Source organism: Betta splendens, chromosome 5 (assembly GCF_900634795.4).
Source record: "Betta splendens chromosome 5, fBetSpl5.4, whole genome shotgun sequence".
Classification (NCBI taxonomy): domain Eukaryota; kingdom Metazoa; phylum Chordata; class Actinopteri; order Anabantiformes; family Osphronemidae; genus Betta; species Betta splendens.
Genome location: NC_040885.2, coordinates 11,169,567 through 11,196,454, shown reverse-complemented (window position 1 = coordinate 11,196,454; position 26,888 = coordinate 11,169,567). Strand labels below are relative to the sequence as shown.

Genomic DNA, 26,888 nt, shown 5'->3' with positions numbered 1-26,888 from the left:
GTATTGCCAAAGAAATTGAATTAACAACACTGACATAGCTGTAATACATTTTATTACTAAAATGAATTCTATAGCACTGCAGTCCATTTACAGTCTTTGACAAACTTACAAAATATCTGTTATAAAGGTTTTACTATTTCATTTAAATACACCCCCCCACACACACACAATGTAGGATCAGAGTTTACCAAGCGTGCCTTATTTATATTTTTCATCATCAAGGATTAAATGCAGTCTTTTTAACGTCTGTGTGAAGTATTTGGGCAGCGGACAAAACACACTGATGTCCCCTTCACTGGTTCCTGGAAGTATCAGCTGTCGTGAATGTAAATGCAGTGGAACGTGTCGCGCCTTGCTCTGTTCCAGTCCGAGCTTTGCCAGCACGCGTTCAGGCAATTTCTGTGTGGATAAATGTTCTTTTAATTATTGGGAAAGAGGAGACAGGGCCACAGTGGGATCGTCAGGATCCATGAGGGACGTTTTAAGTAGTGGGAGGTCAACAGACAGATTTGTTGTGCTTCTGTTGTGCATTGCAAAAACATTTTACCTGTGGTGCTAGTTTGCTCCAGTGGGAATATTTATGGTCTCCTAGAATGGGACACCCCAGAGCAAATGCCATGTGGACCCTCATCTGGTTCTTCACTCCTACGGTGGCGCATACACAGACATGCATGTGAAGTGTCTGCTCAGCCAAGAGAGAGACTGACTGAAGATGAAAACGTTTACCAGTAAAAGGCTGGAGCTCCACAAGGCTGCAACCACTACTGCTGTCCAGGACCCTGTACTTGGTCACTGCAGAGTTGGCTTGGCGATGGGATCGGACCTTGGTCACGCCGTTGCCTGCGTCGTTCATTTTGTAAACGGGGCTTAACGCCATCTGCAGCGTATATGGGAGAAGTGTTGAAACCACACAGAGCAGCAATCTGCGTTGTTTTAGTAAATTTACTACACACAGATGAGGTGTCTGTACCTTGTAGTGTGGCTGAGGGCCTGAGACCTGCCTCTCTATGATGGGAATGTCAATCACGCCTTCTGACGGCACAGGCACGCCGACCGTGACGACCCTGTGGAGAAGCCAGAAATGTCAGAATTCCTCCCAGTCTCAAAGCAAACAGTCAAATGACCGTTCACCAACACTTGCGTGTCTCACCAGAATTTCTTGTGCACTTGGTTGTTTCTGTGCAGGCTGAGGACGTGCTCCGCCGCCTCTTCACTCCTGGCCAGCAGAAGAGCGCCCGTCGTCTCCTTCTCTAGACCCACGCAGGGCAGCAGCTGAGAACCGGACCGGGCCTTCCTGCCCTCCATCATTATGGAGATGACAGGGAGCACGGAGGAAATAGATATGGCTCCAGAGTCATCTGAGAGACGAGACAGGTTTTCAGATAATGCACCTGTAAGTGGGAGTCCTGCTGTGCTGCAACATATCCAGGCTCCTGTCAATCTGACCATATAGTTACCTCGGACAGGGACACCGTAGGGTTTATTGATGACCACCAGGTCTTGGTCCTGGTACAACACGCCTCTGTGGAGGTGTTTGGCCAACACGTTGGGGTGAACGTGCTGCAGCTGCTGACTGAACTGTTTCAGCTCCGACACCCTCCTCTGCTGAGGGGACATCGCGTCCTTCGGCGCCTCCGCCGCCTGAGACTTGGCCTTCTCCCGCTGCACCGCCCGGGCCAGGTCGATGGCTCTGAGCCGGGGTTTCTCTGCCGCGTCGGAGCCTGGAGCGTGTTTGGCGGCGGCGGACCGACCCCGGACCCAGGACGGTGCCGTCCGCAGACACCGCTGAAGGGAGAGGAGCGCGTTGAGGCCGGAGCTCCAGTCGCCTCCGCAGGCGGTTCTCCAGCAGACGTTCATCGTTGCGTACATTGAAGCTTGTGTTGACATGTCAAGCGCCCACAAACTGAGGAACCACGTTGTTTGTACCATGAAATCATATCCGGGTCGGGCTTTTCAGAATAAAATATTATTAAATAGATTATAACTGTATTACAGTACCAAACTCTTATACGTTTATATATACAGTTAATAAAATATTTAAATAGAATATACCAGAGGGCTATGCAAAATTAAAAAAGCAATACATTAAACAATAACCTAAAATATAAGGAAGAACTATATCGCATGTAGCTACAGTATGTCTTTTATGTAAACAATTTAAAATAATAATTCATTTTACGAGTAGGACAGTTACATACCGGACTGTATTCCACAACAGTTTCCTGTGTCATGTCGCTGTTTCCTCTTTTTGTGTGTGCTCGTTTTACAGTACAACACCCCGGTCCGTTGCAGCCATTGTGATTTCTGTGGACACCGCCCTCTCGGTAGATAGTGAGACCCAAACCAATCTCACCTTATTCCAATTCGAGCCATTGCAGCGTAGGTGTGCTGTTGTCCTATTGTAAAATGTAATGATTGAATTGTTTTCAGGGATACGCTTGTAAAACATAGCAGGATGACTCTCAGACGTCCGTCAGTGTAAAGCAAACAGCGCAATTAGCTCGGGCGCAGCCTGTTGGTTATTTGAATCGAGCGCAGCCGCAGACATGAAGATCACGGACAGCGTGTTACGGAGCTTCAGAGTTGCCAGGACGTACAGAGAAAACTCTCAGAAAATCAACTGTGTGGACTACAGTCCAAACGGGGAGAATGCGATATCAAGCAGCGACGACGACTGCATTGTGTTATATGACATACGGGAGGGGAGGTAAACATAATGACATGAATGTGTGCATGTACCAATGCTCTGAGACGGTCACGCGCGATTGGTGCTGTTCCGTCTCCCATCAGACCCAAACGGACGTTGTTCAGCAAGAAGTATGGGGCAGACATCATCCGCTACACACACGGAGACACGCAGACTGTGATCTACAGCTCCAACAAACTGGACGGTGCGTTCACGTCCCCGTGGCCGTGGACGTCAGCAGCACGCAACCACCGAGCCCGTGCCCTCAGCTCAGCTTTCAGAACTAAAATTAATTCTCGTTGGTTTGCGTTGCAGACACCATTCGGTACCTGTCACTCGCTGACAACAAGTACATCAGGTATTTCCCAGGTCACACTGCACGGTGAGTATGTGCGACCACCTGGACCTGACCTGAACATCTGGATGTTAGAACCCCATTCTAGACACATTTGCACCTCACATTAAAAAGCTACCATCCGTCTATAAATTTCACTTGGTGTCTTTGTCTGAATGTTTTTCAGAGTTATTGCTCTCTCCATGTCCCCGGTGGGTGATATGTTTATCTCAGGCTCGTTGGATAAGACTATCCGGATCTGGGATCTGCGTTCTCCAGACTGTCAGGTGTGTGTGTTCTGGAAAATATCTCCACTGTCTGTCGGCAGTTACTCAAATGGACAATTACCATGTACAGCTGCTCTGACTTTAATCTGGACTGGAGGCGTTACTCACACTATGGTGATATTCATATATTATTAGCTGCCACTCTTCCAGTTCTCTTCCACTGGGTGTCTCCAAAGCCTCTTCACTCAGATCTGTCCTTTCTCATGTGAAGGTTCTTGTGTGTCTGTGTCTCAGGGTTTGACCAATCCGCTGGGGAAGCCTGTGTGTTCCTTTGACCCTGACGGGCTGATATTTGCTGCAGGGGTGGAATCGCAGGCCATCAAATTATACGACCTCCGTGCTTTTGACAAGGTAAAAGCCAAATCTAAGTTGGTCTTCGTCCAGTTCTTCTAAATCTCTTCTGATGTGGTAAATCCTTCTGCAAACAGGGTCCATTCGCCTCCTTTGAGACGAGGTTTAACCGGGCCTGTGACTGGACCGGACTCAAGTTCAGTAACGATGGGAAACAGATTCTCATCTCTACAAATGGAGGGATGATCCGTGTCCTCAATGCGTTCAGTGGATCTGTGCTGCACACGTTTTCTGTGAGAGACACACATTGTAACGTTACTACGCTACTGAATTTCATCTGTTTACATCATGATGAGATCATGTTAGCTTCATGCTAACATGATACTGGTGAATGTACCTGCCAGTTCGTCTACAGTGATCATCTCTCATCTTGTTGGGAGAAGTAGGATTCATTTTCTGTGGCTAAAGGCTTTCATCATTCATTCAAGGGCTACAACAACAGCCGAGGGGTCACCCTGGAGGCCTGCTTCACTCCTGACTCCCAGTTCGTCATGATCGGTGAGCTGGGTTAACGCCGCCTCACGTTTGGCTCTGCCCGTGACATGATGCTGCCAGGACCGCGTTAACGGCTGTGCTGCTGTGCTGCTGTGCAGGCTCGGAGGACGGGAGGGTGCACGTGTGGAGCACCGAGAGCGGGATGAAGGTGGCCGTGCTGGACGGGAAGCACACCGGACCCATCAACACGCTGCAGTTCAATCCCAGATACATGACGTTTGCCAGCGCCTGCACTAACATGGTGAGACGGGCTAACGCGCTAACAGACCGGCGGCTGAGCACCGCGTTGATTTTTGCCTCTTTCTCCTAACAGACGTTTTGGCTCCCGTGTGTCGATGACTCATAGCAGTGTTGCCAGCGCGAGTCCCCGTTGAACTGCTCGTCTCATCAGAACCTCGTGACATAACACTATTTGCTTTAATTTGACTTTGATGCAGCTGTTTCACACATACCTCTTTTAAAAACTTGATTTTACTCAGTTCAGGTTTGTATTTTTACCAAGTGCTCATATGACATAATTTTTTTGAAACATTTTTTAAAATAAACTATTTTAAACACAGAACATTTGTAACTTATGTTATTGGTTATTGGTCTGTCTAATTTACTTTTGATTGCTTTAAATGTCAAATGGAGGATGAATCATGGAACCTGGACGTCTCCCTTCAGGTATAAAACATTTCACCACTGCATGAAGTAGCTTCCTCAGACTGAGGAAGGTTAAACCTACGTAAACCCTGCAGATGTAACACGTGTTCCTACACCTCCTCATACCCCAAATAGGTTTTTAATGAGTTAACTAGAGACGATTGTTTACACAATGCTGGTGTAGATTATAAACGCAATAGTTAACATCCAGGTAACCTCACCTTGATGAACATCAGTGCTTAGCTTCACTGGTCAGAGAAGATTATGTGATCATTTCAATATATATATTCAATAAATAGGACAGGCGTTTCTATGTAACAAAACAGATTTGACAATGTAAACACAGTGAACGATGCTCTGAAGTCTTTACAAATGGATCTGTTGCTAGTTCACAGCGATGACATCACCTGTATGAGCTCACTCAAAGTAAAAGGTGCAAGAAGAAGCTCAGGCATTCAGTAAACCAATTTGTGGACACAAAAGTTGATCAGTTTGATGAATGGCGCTTTTTCCTTTTTTTCACGTAAACTGCTTCTCCCTGAAGCAGAGGAGGGACTGGGGGCTCTGTTGAATAATGTATAGATGCTTGGGTTGTGTGAGTGAATAATGAATGATTCCCATCACTGGTAACCTCACAGGTGCACACTTCTCTTTCTCTCACCCACCTCCGGGTTTGTGTGTGGCCACAAAAGGTGTGTTAAGGAGCTGAGAGATAAGCTGTGATGGTTTAAGGAACTGGCAATCAGATCCTTACCAGGCGAAGCCTCCCTATACAAACTGCCCCATCCACCGCGTGTGCACCGTACGTGACCTGGGTGGTGTTTCTGTTTCCAGGAAGTTACAGACTTGATGAGTAGTATTTGTATCCTTCCATAAGTAAATTCATAATAAAATAAAATGAAAGTGTTTTATTTGAATGTGTGCAGGTGTTTATTGGGTTACTAGTGTCATTATCATCATCTAAATAATTTTTTATCACACCATTGTCAATATGCACAAAAATTACTGACCACAAATACCTGAACCTCCCATTTACCTTGCGGTCCAGGCACAAACGTTGAAATGTGGCGGTGAGATTCTTGGTTGGTGTCACATTTCCGTGACCGGGTGGCTGGAACTTGAGCCCGAGCAGATCGGCCGCCCTATGCGAACGAATAATAAAATGTCATCACTGACAGCGTGATGTCACCGGCAGTGGACTTCTACACAGCTGGGACACAGGACGGCGTTTGACCCGGCAGACGCATCTCCGCCCAAGTGGTGGCCATCGATACGCAGAGAGGCTGGGGTGGCATATCCACTGACAGGCACGTTATTACTCATCAGCCAAAGTTCCGCAGATTGTATTTCAAGTGTTAGGAGTCTCCCGAGTCACCCTCGAGGCGTTTATGTCACTAGTGCGCGTTGGTCCATCTGTCTGCCATCAGCGGAGGCATCCTACCTGCTGAGCAAGGAGACCGAGGACACAGACCTGGACCTGGTCATTGCTGCAGGAGCGTGTGAAGCAGTGAAATCTGACTGCCAGAAGATGTCACACCAAACTGGAATTATTGGTAAGTTCACATCACTGCAACCTTTTTTTAATACAGTTAAGGGCTGTTTCAGTGTAGCTGCCTTTAAATTAGTTCAAATTTTTGTTTCAGTGCTTATTAAGTTGAACTTCTTTTTAACTGCATCTTATCAGCTACTCTGCTCAGATATTTTTTCTTGTTGTATGTTCAAAGATCATTTACTTTCTATAATAATCCACATTTACCAATTATGGACAGTGAAACCTGCACATCTACTGTTTGACGCCATAACAGCTTCAGACTGTAAACGTCTGAAACAGTATTTAGCAGCTACAGATATTGTGTTTTATGGCGCCTGGTAATCGGAGTGTAGGTTGGCGGAAGCATACCTCTCTCACCTTTCTCACCTGATCTTCCATTATTTATGAGGCCGCTGTGTTTGGTAACCATGGTGAGAGGAAAGGAAGGAGCTTCACAAACAGCTAGATCTAGTTGTCAGCAGAACCAACTGTAAAACTAGAGGGCGATGAGGTTGTTTGGAGCCTCAGACTGAAGTTTGACAGCGATTGTTTCAAGCATATGTTGAAGTGTGAGTCACTTCAGGTGACGGCGTGAGTACCTGGCAGTGGATCAAATGTTGTGTGGAGCGGAGTCTCACTTACCCAACTCTGTGTCTCTTGCTGTCAAGCCCTCGTGCTCAGTTCTGACTGCCTGTCTTATATCTGGTTACTTCAGCAACATCTGAGCTGAAAGAGTTCCTGGCTCAAGCGAGAGGCGGCGTCATCAGAATAATGAAGATCATCATCAGAAATGGTGAGCCTGAGCTGTATCCCACCTCTGAAATCACCTGGCTCATTCAACGACACAGATCGGTTCGCTAACGCCCATTTTATCTGCAGAGGAGCTGGTGCTGGACTCGTGCAGAGAACCTGCACAGAGCTGGGACAAGGACTACGATCACTTCCTGCTTCCTCTGCTCGTGCCTCAGGAGCCCTGCTACGTCCTCTACCGCCTCGACTCCCAGAATGCACAGGGATACGAGTGGCTCTTCATCGCCTGGTCGCCCGACCAGTCGCCAGTATGTCTTCAGTGACAGGTTACTGACAGCTAAGCATAAGGCTCACACGCGTTAAAGGCCGCTGACATGTCGCACGTTACAGGTGAGGCAGAAGATGATGTACGCAGCAACACGGGCCACTCTGAAGAAAGAGTTCGGAGGAGGTCACATCAGGGATGAAATGTTTGGCACGGTGGAGGTGAGACGTGAACCTCAGTCACTGATGAGTATGAATCGTGCTGCTGCCGGTGACGGCCCTGTTTGTGTCTCTGCAGGAGGACGTGTGCTTCCAGGGTTACCTCCGACACATGTCCTCTCACTCGTCCCCGGCTCCACTCACAGCAGCCGAGCAGGAATTACAACGAATCAAAGTCACAGAGGTGAAGGACCCGTCCGAGGACTATAAACGCACCATAGCGGCATATGTTGTGTGGCTGTTTTGTACTCATCTTGTGTTTTTTTATTTTTGTCTACAGGAAAAAGTTGTATGGGTTTGTAGATTTCTTCCCTTCGAATACAAATTCAAGCGTTTGTGCATGAGAACAGATGTGAAAACCTTCTCGCGTTCCCACAGGATGAACGCAGGCGAATCGGGACTCCAACCGCGCGAGCCAAGGTCGGTTCAGTCCTGTGCACGTACGTGCGGTTATGAGCTGCGTCCTCCTGAGTCTCTCATACTGTGACACCGCAGGTTACAATGGAGTTCGGCCTAGACAAGCGGGCGCAGGCCTTGCAGGGCCTCGCGTTCCCTTTACAGGAAGAGGCCAAACGAGCCCTGCAGCAACTCAAGCAGAAACGCATCAACTACATACAGCTGGTGAGCCCCGACAGCTGACGGACAGACACCGCGTGCGCTGTAGCATCCAGCGCACGTCTCCAGCTGTAAGCAGCTGTTTTTCCAACGCGCTGTGCATGACTTGACCACTAACCTGCGCTGGTTTGCATGTGCTGGGTCACAGAGGCTGGATGTTGAGAAAGAGACCATTGAGCTGGTTCACACCAAACCCACAGAGACCCGCGAGCTTCCCTACAGGATTCCCACAGACTCACCCAGATACCACTTCTTCGTCTTCAAACATTCCCATCAGGGCCAGATGCATGAGGCGCTGGGTCCGTACTCACCGCGTGCTGTGCTACACTACACGTTTCCTGTGATTCTTCAATTTTTTAGAGAGGCATAATTCATAGGAATTGAATAATAATAATAATAAATAATATTCCCAGCTGCCCAACTAAAGGCTTCTTGCCTCTTCCAGTGTTCATATACTCAATGCCTGGATACACCTGCAGCATCAAGGAAAGGATGCTGTACTCCAGCTGTAAGAACAGGTTACTGGATGAGGTGGAGAGAGACTACCAGCTGGAGGTCACCAAAAAGGTACACACACACACACACACACACACACACACACACACACACACACACACACACACACACACACACACACACACACACACACACACACACACACACAGGATGTTAACTGATTCTCCTGTCTCCACAGATGGAGATAGACAGCGGCGATGGCCTGACAGAAGACTTCCTGTACGAGGAGGTCCACCCGATGGAGCACACCTTAAAGCAGGCCTTCGCCAAGCCCCGTGGACCGGGGGGCAAAAGGGGCAACAAGCGACTGATTAAGGGTGGCGGGGAGAACGGAGAGGAAAGTTAGACACCACACACACGTATATAAAAGTACAGAGGCAAAGTGAGCCAACATCTATGATGTAACTGTTTTACTCTTTAGCTTCTAGCTATTTCTTCCTTTAACATGGGGATTATGTGACTGTAAAGGGAACCGGTTGTTGTAAATTAATAATATTTATTGGTAATGAAACCCTCCCACATTTTTAAAACTTGCTGGTTAACACCCTATATTTGAATTTGCCTAACTGGTGCATGTACTAAAATAGTGAAGTGTGATCTTATGAGTGCTGTTTTTGGACGGGAAGAGTGATTTAGTGAAGTCTGGCAACCAGTAGACACCTCAGGTAAAAAACTGTCTATTAATAGGGGTCATATTAACACGTTACATACTGTATGTTTAGGAGGACGGGAGCCCATGTTAAACACAGGTGAGGACCCAAAGCTTGAGGTTGAGGTTTGACATCGAGCAGAAGGCTTCTAACTAAATTAAATTTGCCAATCACTACAGCTGAGGGCACGAGTTCCCGTCTGAGCTGCCTTCTGTCTGAGCTTCCGTCTGGGAAATGACTTTCTTACATTTTTGACCACTAAAAATCGAATCAGGATCACTGGGAGTTGTCTCTTTTAGGGTGCATTGTCCTTTATAATTGCCAGTAATCGGCCCACACTGTGCCCATTGTTCCCTCTTTACCACGTGTAAATTCATTCGCACCACTTTTACAGTTGTCTTCTTCAGGCACACGTTCAGTGTCTGACGAAGGCTTGTTGTTTTACACAGTCCCACAATAAAATATTTTCTGTATTCTCTTGTGTTAGTGTCATTTTCTCTGCCTCTCCTTCTGTGGCTGTGTGTGATATCCTATCGCCGTGCGGGCCATTAGCAGCAGCAGCAGCAGCAGGGATCACAGCTCAGGAGTAGAGGTCAGATTGTTGTGTGTTTTCCAGGAAGGTGCTCTACTCAGAAGCCTTCAGCTGTGCGTTCTGCTGCTTTCATACCTCACAGGAAACGCTGTTTTTTTCTTGGAAACACAGTCAGAGCTGAATTGCACTTTTGTCATTATCTCTGTACATGGGAATTGCTGGGGCCAAAATGAGCCACATCCTGACCTCTGACATAATTCAGTTCAGTAAATTGATATGATTATTTTTTTCCTCAAGGGCAACCACATAAAATAAGAGAATTCAGTTAAGATTGTGCTGAATACAGAGGCATAATTAGTAATTAGTGACTGGACTTCAATCTGTTAGAGTAATGGTTTTTTGTGCATACAACCATTCAGTTACATAAAACTATTATATTCTGTGTATAATGCTTGGAAACACTACTGCACGCAGCTATATCAAGACACAGCATTAACCTGAATCTACAGAAAGTAATGCTTTCAAAATAAATCCTCAAAGCTGCTCATGCGCATAAATGTCCATAGAATAGTCCCTGGGCAGTATAGTTAAAATATGATATAAGCTTCTATAAACCATCTATTAAAACATCTGTATCTACTGTAAAAAAGTTTGATTATACGCAAATATAACATCATTATAAGACTTAATTGGTCCTAATGTAAAACTATGAGATATATTTTGATATAGTTTGGAATTCATATTGTGTATTTATTTTCTTTAATTCCAGCTAATTCTATGCTTAAAAAGTACTTTTAACAAAGTTTGTTTTGTTGTTTTGCAATGCAATTTCCCTAAACACGACTTCATCGTATTCATGTACCCAAAATTCATTTGCCTGTCAGTCAAGACAAATGTATGTACTCCCCATATTGTGATGCATCATTTTAACTAACTGCTTTTATCCAGGAGAACCTCTGAGCCTTTGTTCATACACTTAACATTCGTAACAGGGGTGAGGACTATTTTGAAATCCTTACAGGATGTGTTGTGTGTTGACGGAGCGCGTCTGCCACTGCAGGCGCTGAAACACAAAACCTTTCTGGGAAACAGATTCCAGGAACCTCTGTCAGTCCAAACTGAACTGAGCTGTTTCTGCCCTGCGGTTTACTGAATAAAACGGACACGCACAGCTTCAGTCTCTCACTGTTATTTATAGAGGACACATGGAGCTCTGCTCGCATTTTTATAAGGAATATTCACAGATCAAATCTCATTATTTCATCTTGGACTTTGCTGGATTATGACCTATTCAGCTGCTTGTAATCTTTATGTTTCTGTTTAATACAAGGTAAGTAAATTACCTGTGTACATTTTTATAGCAGATATTTAGAACATGTAAATTAGTTAATTTATAGATTAGTGTTGTTGTTGTTGTTATTGTTGTTTTGTTTTAGATTTTTTAATATTTTATCAGTATTTTACTAATTGTTGTCATCTGGCTTTTACTCAGAGTATTTGGGTAAAAGACAATAATCAGTTTAACGTCAAAGGCAGAAATGTTGTTTCTTTGTTTTACAGGTTCACTTCAGTCAGAAATGGTCGCCCAGCCGGAGACAGTTTTCCATCCAGAGGAGCAAGGAGATCCCTGCTGCCCAAACCCCACTCCTCCACCCTGGGACCCAGCAGAGGACCGCCACTGCATCACCACCACCTTACAGTATTTACAGACCTCAGGTACACAAGACGCTCATTTTACATCCTTACAGTAGGACATTCAGCTGTTTGACATTATTCAAAAAGCTTTAATAAATCCGGAGAATCAACCGTCCGTCTGATCACAGGCTGGTACTGGGGCTCCATCTCGGCGGGTGAAGCTCGGGAGGCTCTGCTGACGAAGTCTGAGGGCACGTTCCTGTTGCGGGACAGCAGCCACCCTCAGTACATGCTGGCGCTGTCAGTGAAAACCTGCTGTGGACCCACCAGTGTGCGCATCGAGTACAGCAGGGGCGCCTTCTGGCTGGACTCCATCTCCCCCGGCTGCCCTCAGCTGCAGTCCTTCCCAGATGTCCTCAGCCTCCTGCAGCACTACACCGGCTCGGGCCACATACCGCAGGAGCCGGCGTCCGGCGACCTTCGCCGTAAGACAAAGCCTGAGCACGTCCGGCGCCCCACGAAAGGCAGCGGCGTCCCTCTAAAACTGATGCAGCCCCTCCTCAAACCCGAAGCCTTCCCGACTTTGCAGCACCTGGTGCGCCTCACCATCAACAGGCACACGCAGTGTCCCGAGCGGCTGCCTCTCCCGAAGCCTCTGCGGCGTTTCCTGCAGGACTACCCGTTCCTCATATGACACACTGTCTGAGCCCACGCTGCAGATCCTGGACAGCCGGGCTCACCAGGAAACACGGACAAGAGGTTTAAGGACAATTAACCTCAATGTGACTTCACTTCTCGTGAATGAACTCCGCTTTACTACTGTGATATTTTTATATCAGTTTCAGCGACTGTAAATTATTTTATGTCTGTGTATTTTCCCTACCAACACCAGTAAGAGGGGTTTTTGCCTGCTGTTAGATTAGTGGTGTCTGTTTTGCTATAAAACAGCCCCAGCACATCATAATTTCTGTGGTCTTCTGTCTTGTCTTGGTTGGAGCCCACTGCAAGGCGGGTCATTTGCCAAGAGAAATGTTTATTCACTCTTTGTGAAATCAATGAACCCAGTGAACCGGGGCTGAGCCAACAGGTCTGTGTCACTGTCATGACCCCGTCACTAGAAATGGTTGACGGTACGTTCAAAGCCCACGTTATCACCGGTTTGAAAGTGGATACAGGTTTGATGCTCCGCTGGAGTCAGATGGGTCAGACGTGGGTGGCAAATCTTTCAAAAGATCAACTTAAAGGCAGGATACTGTCTTTTTTAATGAACAAAGCCAAATAACAGTAAAACACGCCCTGTCAAACGACCCTTCCCAGAATAATTATCACAGCCTGTTCATAGAAAACGCTGTCAGCAGTTACTGTAAGGGACATCTGTTTACAAACAGGTTCTATTCCCCGAAGATGTTCATACGTGCCTGTGGGTTTCAGCGAAATAAAGACCTCAGAAATGCTTTGCCTTTGCTTCAAGGTCTCTTCGTTTGCGCCGCTGAATAGCTGGTCACTTGTGCTGATGAATGTGACATATTAGTGTTATTCTTTTCACAGAAATAGGCCTGAGTTGGTTTCCACGAGGTGCAACTGAGCCTCTGAGAAAGCCTCTTATCAGGATTAGAGTAAGAGCTGCAGTTATTAATACACTGCTGCACCAGCTGAGAACAGGCTATCTCTGCATGTCTGTCTCTGCCACAACCTTCTAAAATGTAAAAGTCATTTCCCAGAATAATGTGAAACATTACAAGACCTACCACTATTCTAAAGCATACATATTTAGTCAGCAACACCAGTGATTGAACAACTGTATGAGGCTGTAGCTGATATCGCTGCATTTTCAGGCAGATGTGGTGTTGGACAAAGTATTCAGTTCGGAGTAAGTTAGTAATACCACAGTGAAAAAATACTTATACAATATGTATAATACGTTCAATGAAATGTGTAATTTGATTGGTTGTTTTTAAAATTGCAGAGAATTTCAAACCACAATTTAAGATGATATGGACAGAGATTATTGTCTTAAATAAATATGACAACGTCCCCTACTGATGAGACGGCACAGATTTAGACCCATCCTGTTTTACTTGATTTTGGTGTCCTGTCCACTGTCATATTTATATTTGACACATGACAATAATGCTTGTATACTATTTAAATGCTTTACTTTTGTTTCCGTGGTATATCCATGAGGGCATGGCATCCTGCTTGAATTAAAGCAACTGTTTTTACTAGTTAAACAAATGCTTTTCCTATGACATTTCATGGGGATGAGTTTTTTAACATAGTGTGTATAATATTTCTTTTGTGAAGCTTTTGTTAGTTCTTCAAGTCCTTATCATTTAAAGTAAAGAACACACCCTGCAAGACTGTAGTGGACAAACAGGGTGTAAATGGGGCCCCCTGCTGCCTTGGCTGTGAGTGGAACAGGCTGCTTGCTTGCTTGCTTGATTGATTGCTTGCTTGATTCATGATTGATTGATTGATTGATTTATTGATTGATTGTGTTTCATGTTTAATTGTATTTTTTCACTATTTTCTTTTATACTTTTATACTTTTTTATACTAACAAATCTATAGTATATTTCAAAACAGAACTCCATTACTATTATAATTATTATAATTCCATTACTTTAATTACGTTAATTAATTTGCTGCTTAATTACCTTTGCCACACACATTTTAAAGTCTACACTTTCTATCATAAAGAAAATTAAAAGCGTTACTACTGATCATTAAGCATGCTCACTGACGCCGCATATGAAGCACAGACACTACTGCGATGCCGTCCTAACATAAAGCCTTATGTTCTAGGCGCATTGTTACCGTCCCCCTCCTCCTCGCTTCCATCCTGTTAATCCTCCAGCAGCAGCAGCAGCGCAGTCAGGGAGGAGGCCACACAGATTCGGCGTTAGCTTACTTGGAGAACATTCAGTAGCTTTTACACCAACTACTAGGTAGGAAAGCGTTATGTGTGTGGCTGGTTGAGCTGGTGTGTGGTCATGTTGTTTCATTTGCGGCAACTGTTGAATATGTTTTCTCAACCTGTATTATCTTTTAAGTAACGAAACTATTGAGTCGCATTGACTTCCGTTAGGCTAAGCTAAACCTGGGTTGCTAGCTAATTGGCCGTACCGGTTTTTGATTAAAGGGAAAATGCGAGGTTTGCTTGAGTATGAAGACAGATGCCGTTAACATCACTATGGTGTCACATTAGTGATGTGGTAAATATCGCGCTTGTTTTCTGAAACACATTTGAATATGGCCATAAAGGTGGGTTCTTAGCGCACTAGCGGCTAACGCTAGCGGCAGTAGCTAGCGTGAAGCCTTTTGTAAACAGAGCATCCTCCCAGCGAGATAAGTTCTAGGTCAGGAGACACCGCAGCAGTTCGTGGCGATGAGCAGCGTGTTAACGGTGTGCTGTGTTTAGGGGGAAATTTAATTTGTCTTTCTTGATACCGGCTGGGTCAGAAACACTAGCGGGTATGTATGATCATGGAAGAGGGTTCATGTTTTGCAAAATCCAAGCCAAGGTCCTCTAAAACACGGACCCTTAACCTTTGTGTTGCAGTAACAACAGAAAACTAAATAAAATAATAGTTTGCCTCGGGTGTTGGTTTGAACGTCCTTAGCGTTGTGTCAACACAGCTGAAGGTTACTAGCAGTTCACGGTTTCTCACGAGATTCGTGCGAGTAATTGTTGTACAATGCCTGGATGCCATGAATTGTCTTCATAAATATCCCAGTTCTTCTAAATGGCTCAAATGTAACCTTTTCTTTTGCAGCAATGGCAGCAATCAGGAAAAAGCTGGTCATAGTGGGAGATGGAGCCTGTGGAAAGACCTGTCTGCTCATTGTGTTCAGCAAAGACCAGTTTCCTGAGGTCTATGTTCCCACAGTGTTTGAGAACTACGTTGCAGACATTGAAGTTGATAGTAAACAGGTATGTTTTGTGACTTGGTGATAGATTTTTGTGGAACACAACACCTGTAGTGATGACAAAGTTAAAATTTCAATTATATATCTTTTTGCTTTTGTGTATTGGATTGGTGGATTTAGTCTGGCTTTTGACAGAAATCTTAATGCTTTTTTCATGTCTAAGAACCGTATATTAGTGTGTCTGCACACATTGGCAGTGAATGTGGCATTGCTTCATTTGGTTCATAACCTCTAAACATTTGTGGCAGGTTGAGTTGGCTCTCTGGGATACGGCAGGCCAAGAAGATTACGACAGACTGCGTCCACTGTCTTATCCAGACACTGATGTCATTCTCATGTGCTTCTCCATTGACAGTCCTGACAGTCTTGGTAAGTGGTAATGAGACCCTCTGACATGTTAAGGATTTATGTAAAAAATGTGGGCGTATTACATAGTTTTGTAAAGTTCCAATTGTCTGGTAAACAGAGTTAAACAAGACCAACTGGAGGTTGCTAGAAACACTAAATCACATTCGCCTAATAAGTCCGTTACGCTTTCTGTGGAGATGATTCATTCTGGTGATTCTTCCACTTGTTTGTACCTTTCAGACTTCCAGATCTGAGTGTTTTATCGCTTCTCTAGATTTTGTACTAAATTTACAAATGCTTTGGGTATTTTTTATTCTTGGGCTCTTTTGTAGAGCAAACCATGAGTCAATAATAGATGATTTTTGCTTTGAATTAAGTGCTTATGCAAAGAGTTATTCATTTTCATGAGTATATTCATAATTGTGCTACTAGTCAGTTATAAGTGCAGACAGGAAAAGAGAGCAGCACCTCCTCATTTTTCAGTTGAGTCCGCCCAAAGACCGATTAAGACTGAAACTAAACCAAAGTGCTCTGTAGAAGGCTAAGATTCCACTGTTACAGATGTTTCTCAGAGTGTTGCCTACTCTAACATACACACACAAACTGATAAAGAAAATATGGTTATTTAATGTGAATGTACAACCTGTCACTGATTGCATCTTTTGTCAATCATTCAGAGAATATCCCTGAGAAGTGGACACCTGAGGTGAAACACTTCTGCCCAAATGTTCCCATAATACTGGTGGGAAATAAAAAAGACCTGCGTAACGATGAGCACACCCGGAGGGAGCTCGCCAAAATGAAGCAGGTAAAATATTAAAGCACACACAATATTACAGTCTCCTACTGTAGTGAAGGAACACTTCTTAAACTTAACCATTTTCTTAAGGAACCAGTAAAGCCAGAGGATGGACGGGACATGGCTAACAGGATTGGTGCCTTCGGATACATGGAGTGCTCAGCAAAAACAAAGGATGGCGTGAGAGAAGTGTTCGAGATGGCCACCAGGGCTGCACTACAAGCCCGGCGGGGGAAGAAGAGCAATAAATGCGTCCTACTGTAAATGGGGGCATGAGGACTGCTTCCAACAGGGGAAAGAAGGAGCATTAGGTCAAACCTACCCCCAACCACACCCACAAAAAAGACTGTTCTCCCCAGTTTTTACTAAAGGTGTATTGCTTTTACTTTTTTGTCTTAAGCAAAAGTAGTCAGGTTCTGTCAGTATTCAATTTTGGGGTTATGTAAATGCATTTTTATACTTTTAACATGAGTAAATTTGCCATAAAGAAGCAACCTTTAACAACATGTACTATGTCAGCCAGGGGACCTCTTGCCTGACCTGCCAACCACAGTTAAGTGCTTAATCCCTGCCTGCTGATCTGAGGAATGTTTTCATGGCCAGGGTGTAGTACCTGTACACTGTGACCCCATAGTCCTTTTAATTATATTGACAAACTGAAGCACACATGAAGTCAAAATTTGTTTGTGTGTTTCATAAACAAATCCTCTGTGCATTATTACATGCACAACGAGACTGGAATCTCATTTTGTTAAAACACAAATGGAAACGTAGTGTTTTGTGTAATAAATTACTTTCTAAGAATCTTGACAATTTGTAATATGTGTTTAGTCACAGATTTACAGACCCACTAAAGGTATTGAATGGAAAATAGAGACAGGGCTCAATCTAAACCTTCACAGCTTTAACGGTTTAACTGATTCACCAATAAAAAAAACAACAGATAATGAATTTTTTACAGATGCCTGAAATGGAATTAAGGATATTCACAGTAAATAACAAACTGGTCAACTGCTTGATAGCATTTAAACATTGGGTCTTGTAGCACTTCAGTCAAATAATTACCACCCCATATGTATCTGTCAGTCATCTGGAATATTGATACATTTTGATAAATTCATTATATTCAAATAACTTACTGTAATGGGGTATTATTAGTATTTTTTGAGATGGGACCAGCAAACATGAGCCAGAAGCAGTTTATATCACAAATGAACACAAGCTTTAATGTGCATATTGAAAAAATAGCTCCAACAAGGTCATGACAAAAATGTGGACTGTGTAAACTTAAACCCTTCACCTGAACACCAGTGCAATACGCAGGGTTCCTATGAAGGAACAAATTGAAGTTTGAAATCAAACTTAAACCACCTGTATGAAAAACAAAATGTTTTATACATAAAATACAAGTTTCAAGTTTGTTTTTCCCGTTGTCCTGTTTTAAGATTAATACTTAGACAAAATAACCTCAATAATCTAACCCAACCACTATAGCAGGGGTCTGCATCCCTGGTCCTATGAGAGCCACCGTCCTGGTTTTCCAACTCTCTGTGCTAATTAATTTGATCAGCTGTGTAAATTAGCTGCTTTTTGACTGAACACACCTGGTCAAGGTGATCAGTCTTAGATGGGGCAGGGAGAGTTGAAAAACCAGCAAGACAGTGGCTCTCGAGGACCAGGGTTGCAGACCCCTGCACTATAGCAAGCAATCCAAGCAAATCTGATGTACCGCTTGCTCGCCCTCCTCATTGCTCTTAAGCAGCAGAAAATTGAGTGAGGACACAGTGAGAACGTGCATTGTTGAAAGTCATCTGACACATTTTCTGGTCTAAATACATCAACTTTCATTTGTGTGCAACACAGTATCTGCAGGTTGGTCGAGGTCTATAGTGCCTCTCGCCTAAATAGTCACATCTACCTGATCACTGATGGATGATGGATTAAAGCTTTTACACCTAAACATTTGTCTTAAAATGTCCATTTAACCCAGGAAAAGATTTCCAACCCTGCAGAAAACTGAAAACGCCTTCAAAGAATGTCATCAGAAACAAGCAGTTTACTAGTCACTCCTTTTTCTTCGCTGATAATCCTGAGCGGGCTAAAAACATTGGAAACAGAGCTAGTGCACAGAGAGCTGCTGCCACGAATGGCCTGTAAAAAAGCCAACCCGCGCCAATAGTGATAAGAGACAGAGAGCAGGAGACGCACAGGGCAAAGATCTTCAGCCCCACGGACACCAGCTCCCTGAGAAGAGGCACCCAGTCCACTGCAGGCACAGAAGAGACAGATTATGACCAACATATGCAGGGACGAGTGAATCCTGTGTATTGCTTGGCAGTGAGGGCATTTACCCAGTGTGTAGATGATTCGCATGGTCAGCTGAATGCTGATGAACATGAGGGCCCAGCCTGCAGCCCTGAGTCCCCAAGTCTTCAGTTTGTTGTGCTGATGCTCCTTCTCAAAAATTTCCTGAACGCAAAAGACAACTGTGTTATCACTGTGTAGTGGCAAGGAACACGTTCTTCAACCAGAAACCTGTTTACTCCTCAAAAAGTTACATTACGAAGCGAACAGTGTTGAGCCAGTGAATCAACACTGACCTCTGCAGAGAGATCATCCAGGTACAGGATCTCCAGGTTGTCTCCTGATCTAGTTTTAAAAGCCTTCAGCTGGTCACCTCTCTGCATGGCCACAACACTGGCCTGAAACACATGTTAACATTTCACCCCCTTTTCTTTATGGTCGTTTTTAATACACAGTTAATTTCTCATGAACTGATATTGATGAATGAGTTAAATCTTAAACTCACAGTCTGGGCTGGGCCAAGGTGGGACGTCTCACCACTTAACCCAGCGAAGGAGAATCTCACACGAACAACTCCAACCTTAAAAATAAAATTAACACCTCAGCAGAGGAACTTTTACACAGAAGTTGGAAATATCTCATCCTAATTCTTACCTCCGGCCTCAGCGGAGATGGAGTGTGATAGAAATAATCATCATGAATGGTGAAGAATGGGTCCAAGTTGAAAGCAGAGTAATCAGAAAGTTTCAGTGTCTGGAAGTTATTTATCTGCTCCACCAGACCTGAGGATCAGCAACAGGTCAGGTGGTGAAACAGTAGCTTTATGATGTTCATGTCAGAATGTTTTAAACCGCCTCTACCTTTTGAGAGGACGAAAGGCCCAACTTTGACTTCAGGGGCCACAACAGTCACACTCTCCACTGGCATGGCACTGAAACAATGATACATTCAAACACAGATAAACAGAAATACCCACAGAATCATCTCGCGGGAACTTGAATACCTTGGGTTCTGGTGACCAATCTCCTGATCAAAATTACGACTGTTGACCAACTCTGATTTCCATTCTGTGTCTAAAAAAAAGGAATCACACAACTTCACAGTGGACAGAATCAAAAAAAGTGAACAGTTAGAGGTCATGTTCTACAAATAGAGAAACTTACTATAAGTGTATGTTGTCTCAGTTTTGGTTTCACCGTTCTCTTTGTAGTCCCTAAAAACAGAAAACAAACTCACTTGTGTTGAGTCAAATAATAATTTGTTCTCGGGCCATCATTTTCACACCTGTCTGCTCCCTGAATGATGACACGAAGACAACACACTCACCTACTCTCCTGGTGCTCCACCCACTGATACATCTCTACCTGCCTCTTCAGCTTCACTGCCTGCAGCACCACTCTGTAGTTGGGGTCGTGGAGGGGCTACACAGACACAAGTGCAGGTGAAAAATCAGCTTGAAGCATTTGAGCCATTAAAGAATTAAACTGCAAACAGTAACTAGACAATACCCACCTGTGCCGTGCGTAGCTTTGCCGATAGGTGAACCAAGTGATTGTTGTTCTGCAGGTCGAGGCTGGCGTACGGCCCCAGTGACACAACAAGGGAAAGACCTTCATCCAGGGAAGATGCTGTTTGCAGAGCTCGCCCCTGAGAAGAGCACAATTACAGCTGCACCAGTCTGCTCTCACACACCCTGATTGGAACAGTGCACATTTTGATTTGATGCACTGAAAAGTTAAAGTGTCATACCTCATTGGTGAAGAGAATATAAATTGAAAGGAAAAACAGTCCGACACCAACAAGTGTCCCTCCAGCAGTTTCACTCAATCGCTCCAGGAAGCCAGGGTTAGACTTAACAGAGACACGTGTGTGTTGGTTTGGGTCTTTACCTGGAAACTGACATACACATGCAAAAACATCTTAAGTAAAAGATGCCAGTAATAATGACACACAACAAAAGAAGTCAGTCCACACTGAGACACTAAAACAACAACGACCATTCCTGTGTTTAATTACGTTCAACTCATTATCACGTGATTGCTTAGATTACAACAATCCTAGAGCATTTAATCAATAATCTAGTTTCAGATCACAACTTGTAAAACAGAACTAAAATCTTAAATTACATCAGAAACAAAAAAGTAAATATAATAACGCTTTGTCCATATTTGGATTCAATAGTTGCATGTTAACCATAACTCTTAACATTAGACCATTACGCTATTACATTAGCCAACATCTGTGTCAGGTCATGTCGGTGCACGACTTTTGTTCTGTGTAAATGTACTTCCTAAACTAAAATATTGTTACACACAGTATATGACGAACCACTGGAAAGTGCTCCTGACACCACCTAGTTTGTGTTGTTTTTGCAGCGTCAGATGAAGCTACAGCAGAATAAGAGTGCTAATAAGGATGCTACCGCAGCGGTTACGTTGGTCAGAACCAGAAAAGGTGACGTTTGTGAATAAAGTCTTTAGGCTTAGAAACTTACTGTTTGTGCTGAAGACATTTCTGTGTCTCTGACTTGTACAACTTCTCTCAGTCAGACTGAAAACTCGGAGATGAGGAAGATGACAGTGACCGGAGCTACTGTGTAAATACCCATGATGCCTTGACAGAGAGGCATTATGGGTATTGAAGTTCCTGGTTTGATTTTAGGTGAAATTTCAACTACTAATCATTTACTTACATTTAATGTCATTTTCTTCATCTAGCAGCACTAAATGTTTATATTTATGTTTTTTGTAATAATGTTTAGATGTAGATATCACTAAATAGTACCCAGATTAGCCACGGTTTTTGAAGTATGCTTGTCATATTTGATATACTTTTTATATACGCACACCTCACTCAACCCAACCTTACTGCTTGCAGCCAGTCCTTTGTTCTCCCTCTCTCATACACAGAGAGTTGCATAGATGTGCCAGCCTTAAGAGGATTAGTGCAAAGGGGAACACAAAGCATTTAGTGTCACTCGTCATCATACCCGTGTCTCCGTCTGTCTTCGTTCACATATGCACATGCCAACACAAACATACACAATACTGGGACTTAAGGAGACAGTGGGAAACAAGTGATACACGAGGACAGACAGTTAGGATGATGGAATATGATGTAATAGTGCTGGGAACAGGACTGAAGGTAAGAGAACAGTAGCCTGTATGTTGTCTGCTGAATGAGCATAAGAAGCATCCGCTGGTTTATGAGAATCAGTCACTACTTTCACACTGTAAACTGCAGTTACCTTCAGAACATGATAAATGTTATCTTTGTGACCTGAATGAACTAAGAATTGTATTTTGTTGTTGTTGTTACATTATATAGAGAACACATATTTAGCATTTCTTATGAACGTTACCATTCTATCGCTCTTCACTATCTCAGGAATGCATCCTCTCTGGTTTATTGTCTCAAAGTGGGAAAAAAGTCCTTCACATTGACAAGAATCCTTATTATGGAGGAGCGAGCGCCTCCATTTCTCCTCTTGAGGAGGTTTGTTTGCATCCACGTTTCCTTGCACTTGCACCTTGATGATATATCTGATGTCTATGATTCTATATTTTCTACATTTACAGCTGTACAAGAAGTTTAAGTTTCCAGGTCCTGATAAATCTATGGACCGTGGAAAAGAGTGGAGTGTCGACCTTATCCCCAAATTCTTTCTTGCCAGTGGTGAGAGCACTGATTTGTACAGTGCAGTTCATCGCAATTGTCATTATATTGATGGTGAAAATGTAAACGAAGTCTGTGTGTCTGCGTCAGGTCAGCTGGTGAAAATCTTGGTGCACACTGAGGTTACCCGGTATGTGGACTTCAAGGTCATTGAAGGCAGCTATATGTACAAAGGAGGAAAGGTCCACAAAGTCCCTGCCACAGAGGAAGATGCACATAATTCAGGTGATGTGTAGATAACGGCATTGTTCATGCACATTCAACATTCTGTTAATTATGTTAAATACGCCGTAATCTTTTAGATCTAATGGGCATGTTTGACAAGAGAAGATTCAAGAAGTTGCTGCTTTTTGCTCTGAACTTCGATGTGCGAAACCCTCGGACCTACCAGGACGTGGATCCTCACAAAACCACCACGAGGGACCTGTTCAGCCGCTTCGACCTGGGGCTGGACGTGATGGAGTTCACAGGTCACGCCATAGCCTTACACACCAGCGAGAGGTCTGTCAGACAAGCTGCTGCAAACCTGAGAGTGAAGCCAAGAATCACAGATGATACAAAGCTGATCTCTCTGTAGTTACCTGGAGCAGCCCTGTGTGGAAACCATCAGACGGATCAAGCTGTACTCTGAGTCTCTGTCCCGTCACAACATCAGCCCGTACCTCTACCCTGTGTACGGCCTGGGGGAGCTACCACAGGGGTTTGTCAGGTTGTACTCACGCTAGTTCTGTGCACAATCCGTATTGTGACTTTCTTTTACAGCGCTGTTCTTAAATTTTAATAGACTATGATTCTCTGAACCTCAGGCTGAGTGCAGAGTATGGAGGAACGTTCCTGCTGAACAGAGCAGTGGACGAGATTGTGATGGAGAGTGGCCAAGTGAAAGCTGTCAAATCTGAGGGGAAGGTAAACTACACAAACAAAGCGTGGAGATACAGGATAAAATGTCCGGTGGCCAAACTGTGCTCCTTGTGTTATTATTATTTTTTCTCCCCCGTGAACAGCTGTTCCATTGTAAACAGCTGATCTGTGATCCCAGCTACGTTCCCAACCGAGTGAGGAAAGTGGGCCGGGTCGTAAGGGTCATCTGTTTATTAAATCACCCGGTTAAAAACACACACGAGGCCAAATCCTGTCAAATCATTATCCCTCAAACTCAACTCAACAGAAAGTCAGGTATTATCATCAGCATAGCAATGAAAAGTCTGAACGCGTCAGCCTGTTTAATGTAAATGATGGATTCAGTGGAATTTAATCTTATTTTGGCTCTTTTCTAAGCAGACATTTATATATCTGTGGTGTCGTACGCTCAGAATGTGGCTTCAGATGGGATGTATATCGCCACAGTGAGCACCACTGCAGAAACCAGAAACCCAGAGAAAGAGGTTCAGCCTGGTCTCGAGCTTCTTGAACCCATCATGCAAAAGTTAGTGACCGTTTTATGTTTAATCAGTCAGTTAATTGTATTTTTGAACACATCTGATGGATTTTATTTTTACCGTGACTGTAGATTCGTTTCCATCAGCAGCCTGTATGTTCCCAATGAGGACGGAAAAAGGAGTCAGGTAGTGTGAAGAATTTTAACCAAAAAATAGAAAATGAAAAGGATGACAGATTTTCTCTTCTGTCTTAACTAGATATTTGTGTCACGTTCCTATGATTCAACAAATCACTTTGAGGATGAATGTGAAGATCTTAAAGACCTGTACCTCCGGATCACAGGAGCTGAGCTCTTTGGAGGATCACAAAGACACCAGTCTCACAACTCTGACGACGACTGACAAACACTTTCACATTAATGAACCTGCGGACAGCCGTAGTGTAATAATGATACTACACAGCTGTGAGGCTGTAGGTGTTACATTGTGTAGCACACTAGTGAACTACATAAATGTAAATGTTGTTGGCTGAATTGTGTTCCCTTTACAGTATGTATGAAATATTTCATGAGAAAAATATTCTTTAACTGTCTCTTACAGTATATGGTCAGTGAAAATGTTTTAAAACATCACACTTGGGAATGACAGGGTTTTATGCATTCAAACTGAAAGTGGGCATGTGGCACAGAGACAGATGATGAGAGATGGATCACACTGATATGTAGAGGATTTGCAGATGAAGCAGGACAAAGGCACTGAATGATGTCACATGCTGCACACGGGCAACGGTGCTGGAGACAGAGGGCGCACAGACGAGTAAAGAGGCTTAACCAAATGCAGCACAGTGTTTGGTTAAGTACAGACACCTCCAGCATGCAGATCAGGGACTGAAAATATTCACGCACGCTTTCAGATTTCTTTTGCTGACAGCACAAACAACAGCTTGTTCGCTCTCTCTATTTGGGAATAAACAATGACAGTTTAATGTCTTTTACTATACTATACATTTGTTATAGTATAGTATAGACATTTGTTATAGACAAAACATAAACGCATAATAAGCTGAACTCCATCACATAGAGAAAGACTCAGTAAAACACCTGTGCTGCAATTTTTACTTTATTTTATTCTATTCTTTATTTCCTTCATGCAAATAATTTATGTATATAACTCAAACTGATGTGTAAATAAGTACTGTTCGGTATGAGGGTATGAAAAGACGGAGTCGGACCTTGTTTGTCTAGTGCAAACCTGAGGAATAAAAAGGATTCTGATTCTGATATAAACATTTTATTACACAGTATTTATTTACAAAACTGAAAGGATAAAGCTTTACTTCATTACAGTGTATTTCTCCATCATTAAGAGTCTTTACTTGAACACACAGAAGGAGGCAGAGACACAAACACATGCATAAACTCAGACAAAACGATCATTTGTAAAAAAATATTTTGCCTGCTTGGAACCTTGGTACAAAATCTAACATCATACCTAAATTAAACATTTGTTTTAACTTTTGAGTGAAATATCAAATACAAATTAAGCGGATGTTTAGTGTGAGGCCTCACCACATCTGCTCCTAACACAATAATCTTTGCATTAGCGTTGCCTTGTGCCAGACCCAGGGTAATTCAATAGCATCTATCCTTTCAACGTTATTTCCAGAGCTGTGCTGGCAGGTGGAGGGATCAGACCAGCAGCTGTCAGTCTGCGCTCATTAGTCAGGAAGTTAAAGGTTGCACATGCATTCGGCTGAAAAAAGAAAGCCAGGAAAACAAATGTAAAATCAAAGCATATCGGGATATACAGGTATGAGGTCTTACAGATAGACACTGGTTACACTTTACCGTGTCCTGCACCTCCACAGCGATACCTTTACTTCTGAGTAGAGCAAGAACTGAGGGGTTGATTCGTTCAAGCCGTGCACCTGTGCCCAACACAAGGATTTCTGCGGAAAAACAAGTGATTTGTTTATGGCAAACACAGTGAATATAAATAAAATAAAAACACAGACACTTTCTATTAATTTTTACAACATCCATGTTGGTGAGGTTTTATTCTTACCTATTCTTGGCTCCAACATATGAAAGAGTGAAACACTTTCTTCAGTGATGTCTTTATAACTGCCAACCTGTAGATAAGTAGATATAAAACAATAAATACCATAGAAATTCATGTCTAACTTTAAATTAAATACAAAGAAGCCTAAGATTCATCTCAGTATAATTTCTCTTACGTTCCACTGTAGGATAGCAGGAGGAAGCAGAGCACAGGGTCCAAACACCTTGTTGCCGTTAATGGTAAATCCTCTGGAGGTGTAACTTTGGATCATGAACGCACCGCCAGGCTCCTTCTGCATGATAGACACCATGGTCCGTTGGTACATCTCATCATCACTGGGACCCAAACGATGAGCACGACACAGAAATGGGCTGCAACAAAAGACAGACTATATTCGATCCAAAAACATACAAAAACAGATTTACCCTCATATTTACAACATATTTTTTAACGTTTAATGTTGTTTAGGGAAAGCAACGTGTGGTCTAACGACCAAGCTAAGTTAAACTAATGAACTTCAAATAGTAAAAAAACAAGGGCATTTAATGACAAATGTCTCACCTCGAGAACGCAGGCGCTGCCCTGGAGAAGAGAAACCCTTGAGCAGTCCTCCCAAGGAGAAATGCGGCACAAGCTGAATTGGCCATGTTGACCGAGAATACACCGGCGAAACACGGGGGGCGGATTTTAGTGTAACACCATTCTCTGGCTTCCGGCCTTGTGTATATAGTATATTGTATTGGCATATATCGCATTTGTAGAGTTTCAAACGCTTTCATTTTAAATTCAATTGAACTGAACTGGTCACAAACACACACGACAAGCGTCGTTTTAAAAAATAATGTTTAATTTGTTTTTATTTAATAAACAGTGTTTTACTGC

The 26,888-nt window shown here is 43.5% G+C and overlaps 7 protein-coding genes across 12 annotated transcripts; 4 read left to right on the top strand and 3 right to left on the bottom strand.

Moving 5' to 3' along the window:
- Window positions 1–35: 35 nt before the first annotated feature.
- rpusd4 (RNA pseudouridine synthase D4) lies at window positions 36–2,334 on the bottom strand. 2 transcript variants are annotated; one of them, XM_041070721.2, is made up of 7 exons: window positions 2,199–2,334; window positions 1,458–1,903; window positions 1,151–1,358; window positions 971–1,064; window positions 727–877; window positions 548–645; window positions 36–399 (listed from the first exon to the last, which is right to left on the bottom strand). In XM_041070721.2, exons 2-7 carry the CDS (start codon window positions 1,885–1,887, stop codon window positions 199–201), a joined length of 1,182 nt encoding a protein of 393 aa, XP_040926655.1. In that variant the 5' UTR covers window positions 1,888–1,903; window positions 2,199–2,334; the 3' UTR covers window positions 36–198. The 2 variants fall into 2 exon arrangements, with proteins under 2 accessions (XP_040926655.1, XP_029007159.1); XM_029151326.3 differs by lacking the exon at window positions 2,199–2,334 and having other exon boundaries at window positions 1,458–1,963.
- An 11-nt stretch (window positions 2,335–2,345) lies between these two features.
- On the top strand, window positions 2,346–9,816 carry LOC114855832 (WD repeat-containing protein 82-like). 3 transcript variants are annotated; one of them, XM_055509226.1, is made up of 17 exons: window positions 2,346–2,707; window positions 2,791–2,891; window positions 3,002–3,068; window positions 3,208–3,307; window positions 3,542–3,658; window positions 3,736–3,891; window positions 4,087–4,156; window positions 4,252–4,394; window positions 7,214–7,387; window positions 7,470–7,565; window positions 7,642–7,746; window positions 7,843–7,857; window positions 7,941–7,982; window positions 8,058–8,183; window positions 8,326–8,476; window positions 8,623–8,744; window positions 8,872–9,816. In XM_055509226.1, exons 1-17 carry the CDS (start codon window positions 2,547–2,549, stop codon window positions 9,037–9,039), a joined length of 1,914 nt encoding a protein of 637 aa, XP_055365201.1. In that variant the 5' UTR covers window positions 2,346–2,546; the 3' UTR covers window positions 9,040–9,816. The 3 variants fall into 3 exon arrangements, with proteins under 3 accessions (XP_055365201.1, XP_029007169.1, XP_055365200.1); XM_055509225.1 differs by lacking the exons at window positions 2,346–2,707; window positions 2,791–2,891; window positions 3,002–3,068; ... (3 more) ...; window positions 4,087–4,156; window positions 4,252–4,394 and adding exons at window positions 6,028–6,351; window positions 7,045–7,122 and having other exon boundaries at window positions 7,209–7,387; XM_029151336.3 differs by lacking the exons at window positions 7,214–7,387; window positions 7,470–7,565; window positions 7,642–7,746; ... (4 more) ...; window positions 8,623–8,744; window positions 8,872–9,816 and adding an exon at window positions 4,467–4,715 and having other exon boundaries at window positions 2,366–2,707.
- Window positions 9,817–10,986: 1,170 nt separating this feature from the next.
- Window positions 10,987–12,963, top strand: LOC114855840 (cytokine-inducible SH2-containing protein-like). Its single transcript, XM_029151346.3, has 3 exons — window positions 10,987–11,205; window positions 11,436–11,591; window positions 11,699–12,963. Exons 2-3 carry the CDS (start codon window positions 11,453–11,455, stop codon window positions 12,202–12,204), a joined length of 645 nt encoding a protein of 214 aa, XP_029007179.1. The 5' UTR covers window positions 10,987–11,205; window positions 11,436–11,452; the 3' UTR covers window positions 12,205–12,963.
- Window positions 12,964–14,297: 1,334 nt separating this feature from the next.
- On the top strand, window positions 14,298–17,400 carry LOC114855843 (rho-related GTP-binding protein RhoA-B). The gene is made up of 5 exons (XM_029151350.3): window positions 14,298–14,458; window positions 15,287–15,444; window positions 15,689–15,809; window positions 16,466–16,596; window positions 16,678–17,400. Exons 2-5 carry the CDS (start codon window positions 15,289–15,291, stop codon window positions 16,849–16,851), a joined length of 582 nt encoding a protein of 193 aa, XP_029007183.1. The 5' UTR covers window positions 14,298–14,458; window positions 15,287–15,288; the 3' UTR covers window positions 16,852–17,400.
- A 386-nt stretch (window positions 17,401–17,786) lies between these two features.
- Window positions 17,787–21,511, bottom strand: LOC114855825 (transmembrane protein 43). The gene is made up of 12 exons (XM_029151329.1): window positions 21,386–21,511; window positions 20,641–20,787; window positions 20,404–20,538; window positions 20,218–20,312; window positions 20,055–20,104; window positions 19,895–19,964; window positions 19,752–19,822; window positions 19,546–19,673; window positions 19,397–19,471; window positions 19,188–19,289; window positions 18,939–19,056; window positions 17,787–18,853 (listed from the first exon to the last, which is right to left on the bottom strand). Exons 1-12 carry the CDS (start codon window positions 21,401–21,403, stop codon window positions 18,651–18,653), a joined length of 1,212 nt encoding a protein of 403 aa, XP_029007162.1. The 5' UTR covers window positions 21,404–21,511; the 3' UTR covers window positions 17,787–18,650.
- A 364-nt stretch (window positions 21,512–21,875) lies between these two features.
- Window positions 21,876–25,069, top strand: zgc:112334 (uncharacterized protein LOC619199 homolog). 3 transcript variants are annotated; one of them, XM_029151325.3, is made up of 11 exons: window positions 21,876–22,035; window positions 22,279–22,386; window positions 22,470–22,566; window positions 22,657–22,791; window positions 22,869–23,067; window positions 23,144–23,275; window positions 23,373–23,472; window positions 23,571–23,742; window positions 23,848–23,992; window positions 24,077–24,131; window positions 24,204–25,069. In XM_029151325.3, the coding sequence occupies exons 1-11, from the start codon at window positions 21,994–21,996 to the stop codon at window positions 24,345–24,347; spliced, it is 1,329 nt and encodes a 442-aa protein (XP_029007158.1). In that variant the 5' UTR covers window positions 21,876–21,993; the 3' UTR covers window positions 24,348–25,069. The 3 variants fall into 3 exon arrangements, with proteins under 3 accessions (XP_029007158.1, XP_055365198.1, XP_055365197.1); XM_055509223.1 differs by having other exon boundaries at window positions 21,896–22,035; window positions 22,311–22,386; window positions 22,662–22,791; XM_055509222.1 differs by having other exon boundaries at window positions 21,897–22,035; window positions 22,662–22,791.
- A 150-nt stretch (window positions 25,070–25,219) lies between these two features.
- Window positions 25,220–26,767, bottom strand: ndufaf3 (NADH:ubiquinone oxidoreductase complex assembly factor). The gene is made up of 5 exons (XM_029150560.3): window positions 26,568–26,767; window positions 26,182–26,377; window positions 26,010–26,076; window positions 25,793–25,893; window positions 25,220–25,697 (listed from the first exon to the last, which is right to left on the bottom strand). The coding sequence occupies exons 1-5, from the start codon at window positions 26,759–26,761 to the stop codon at window positions 25,587–25,589; spliced, it is 669 nt and encodes a 222-aa protein (XP_029006393.2). The 5' UTR covers window positions 26,762–26,767; the 3' UTR covers window positions 25,220–25,586.
- Between the last annotated feature and the right edge of the window lie 121 nt (window positions 26,768–26,888).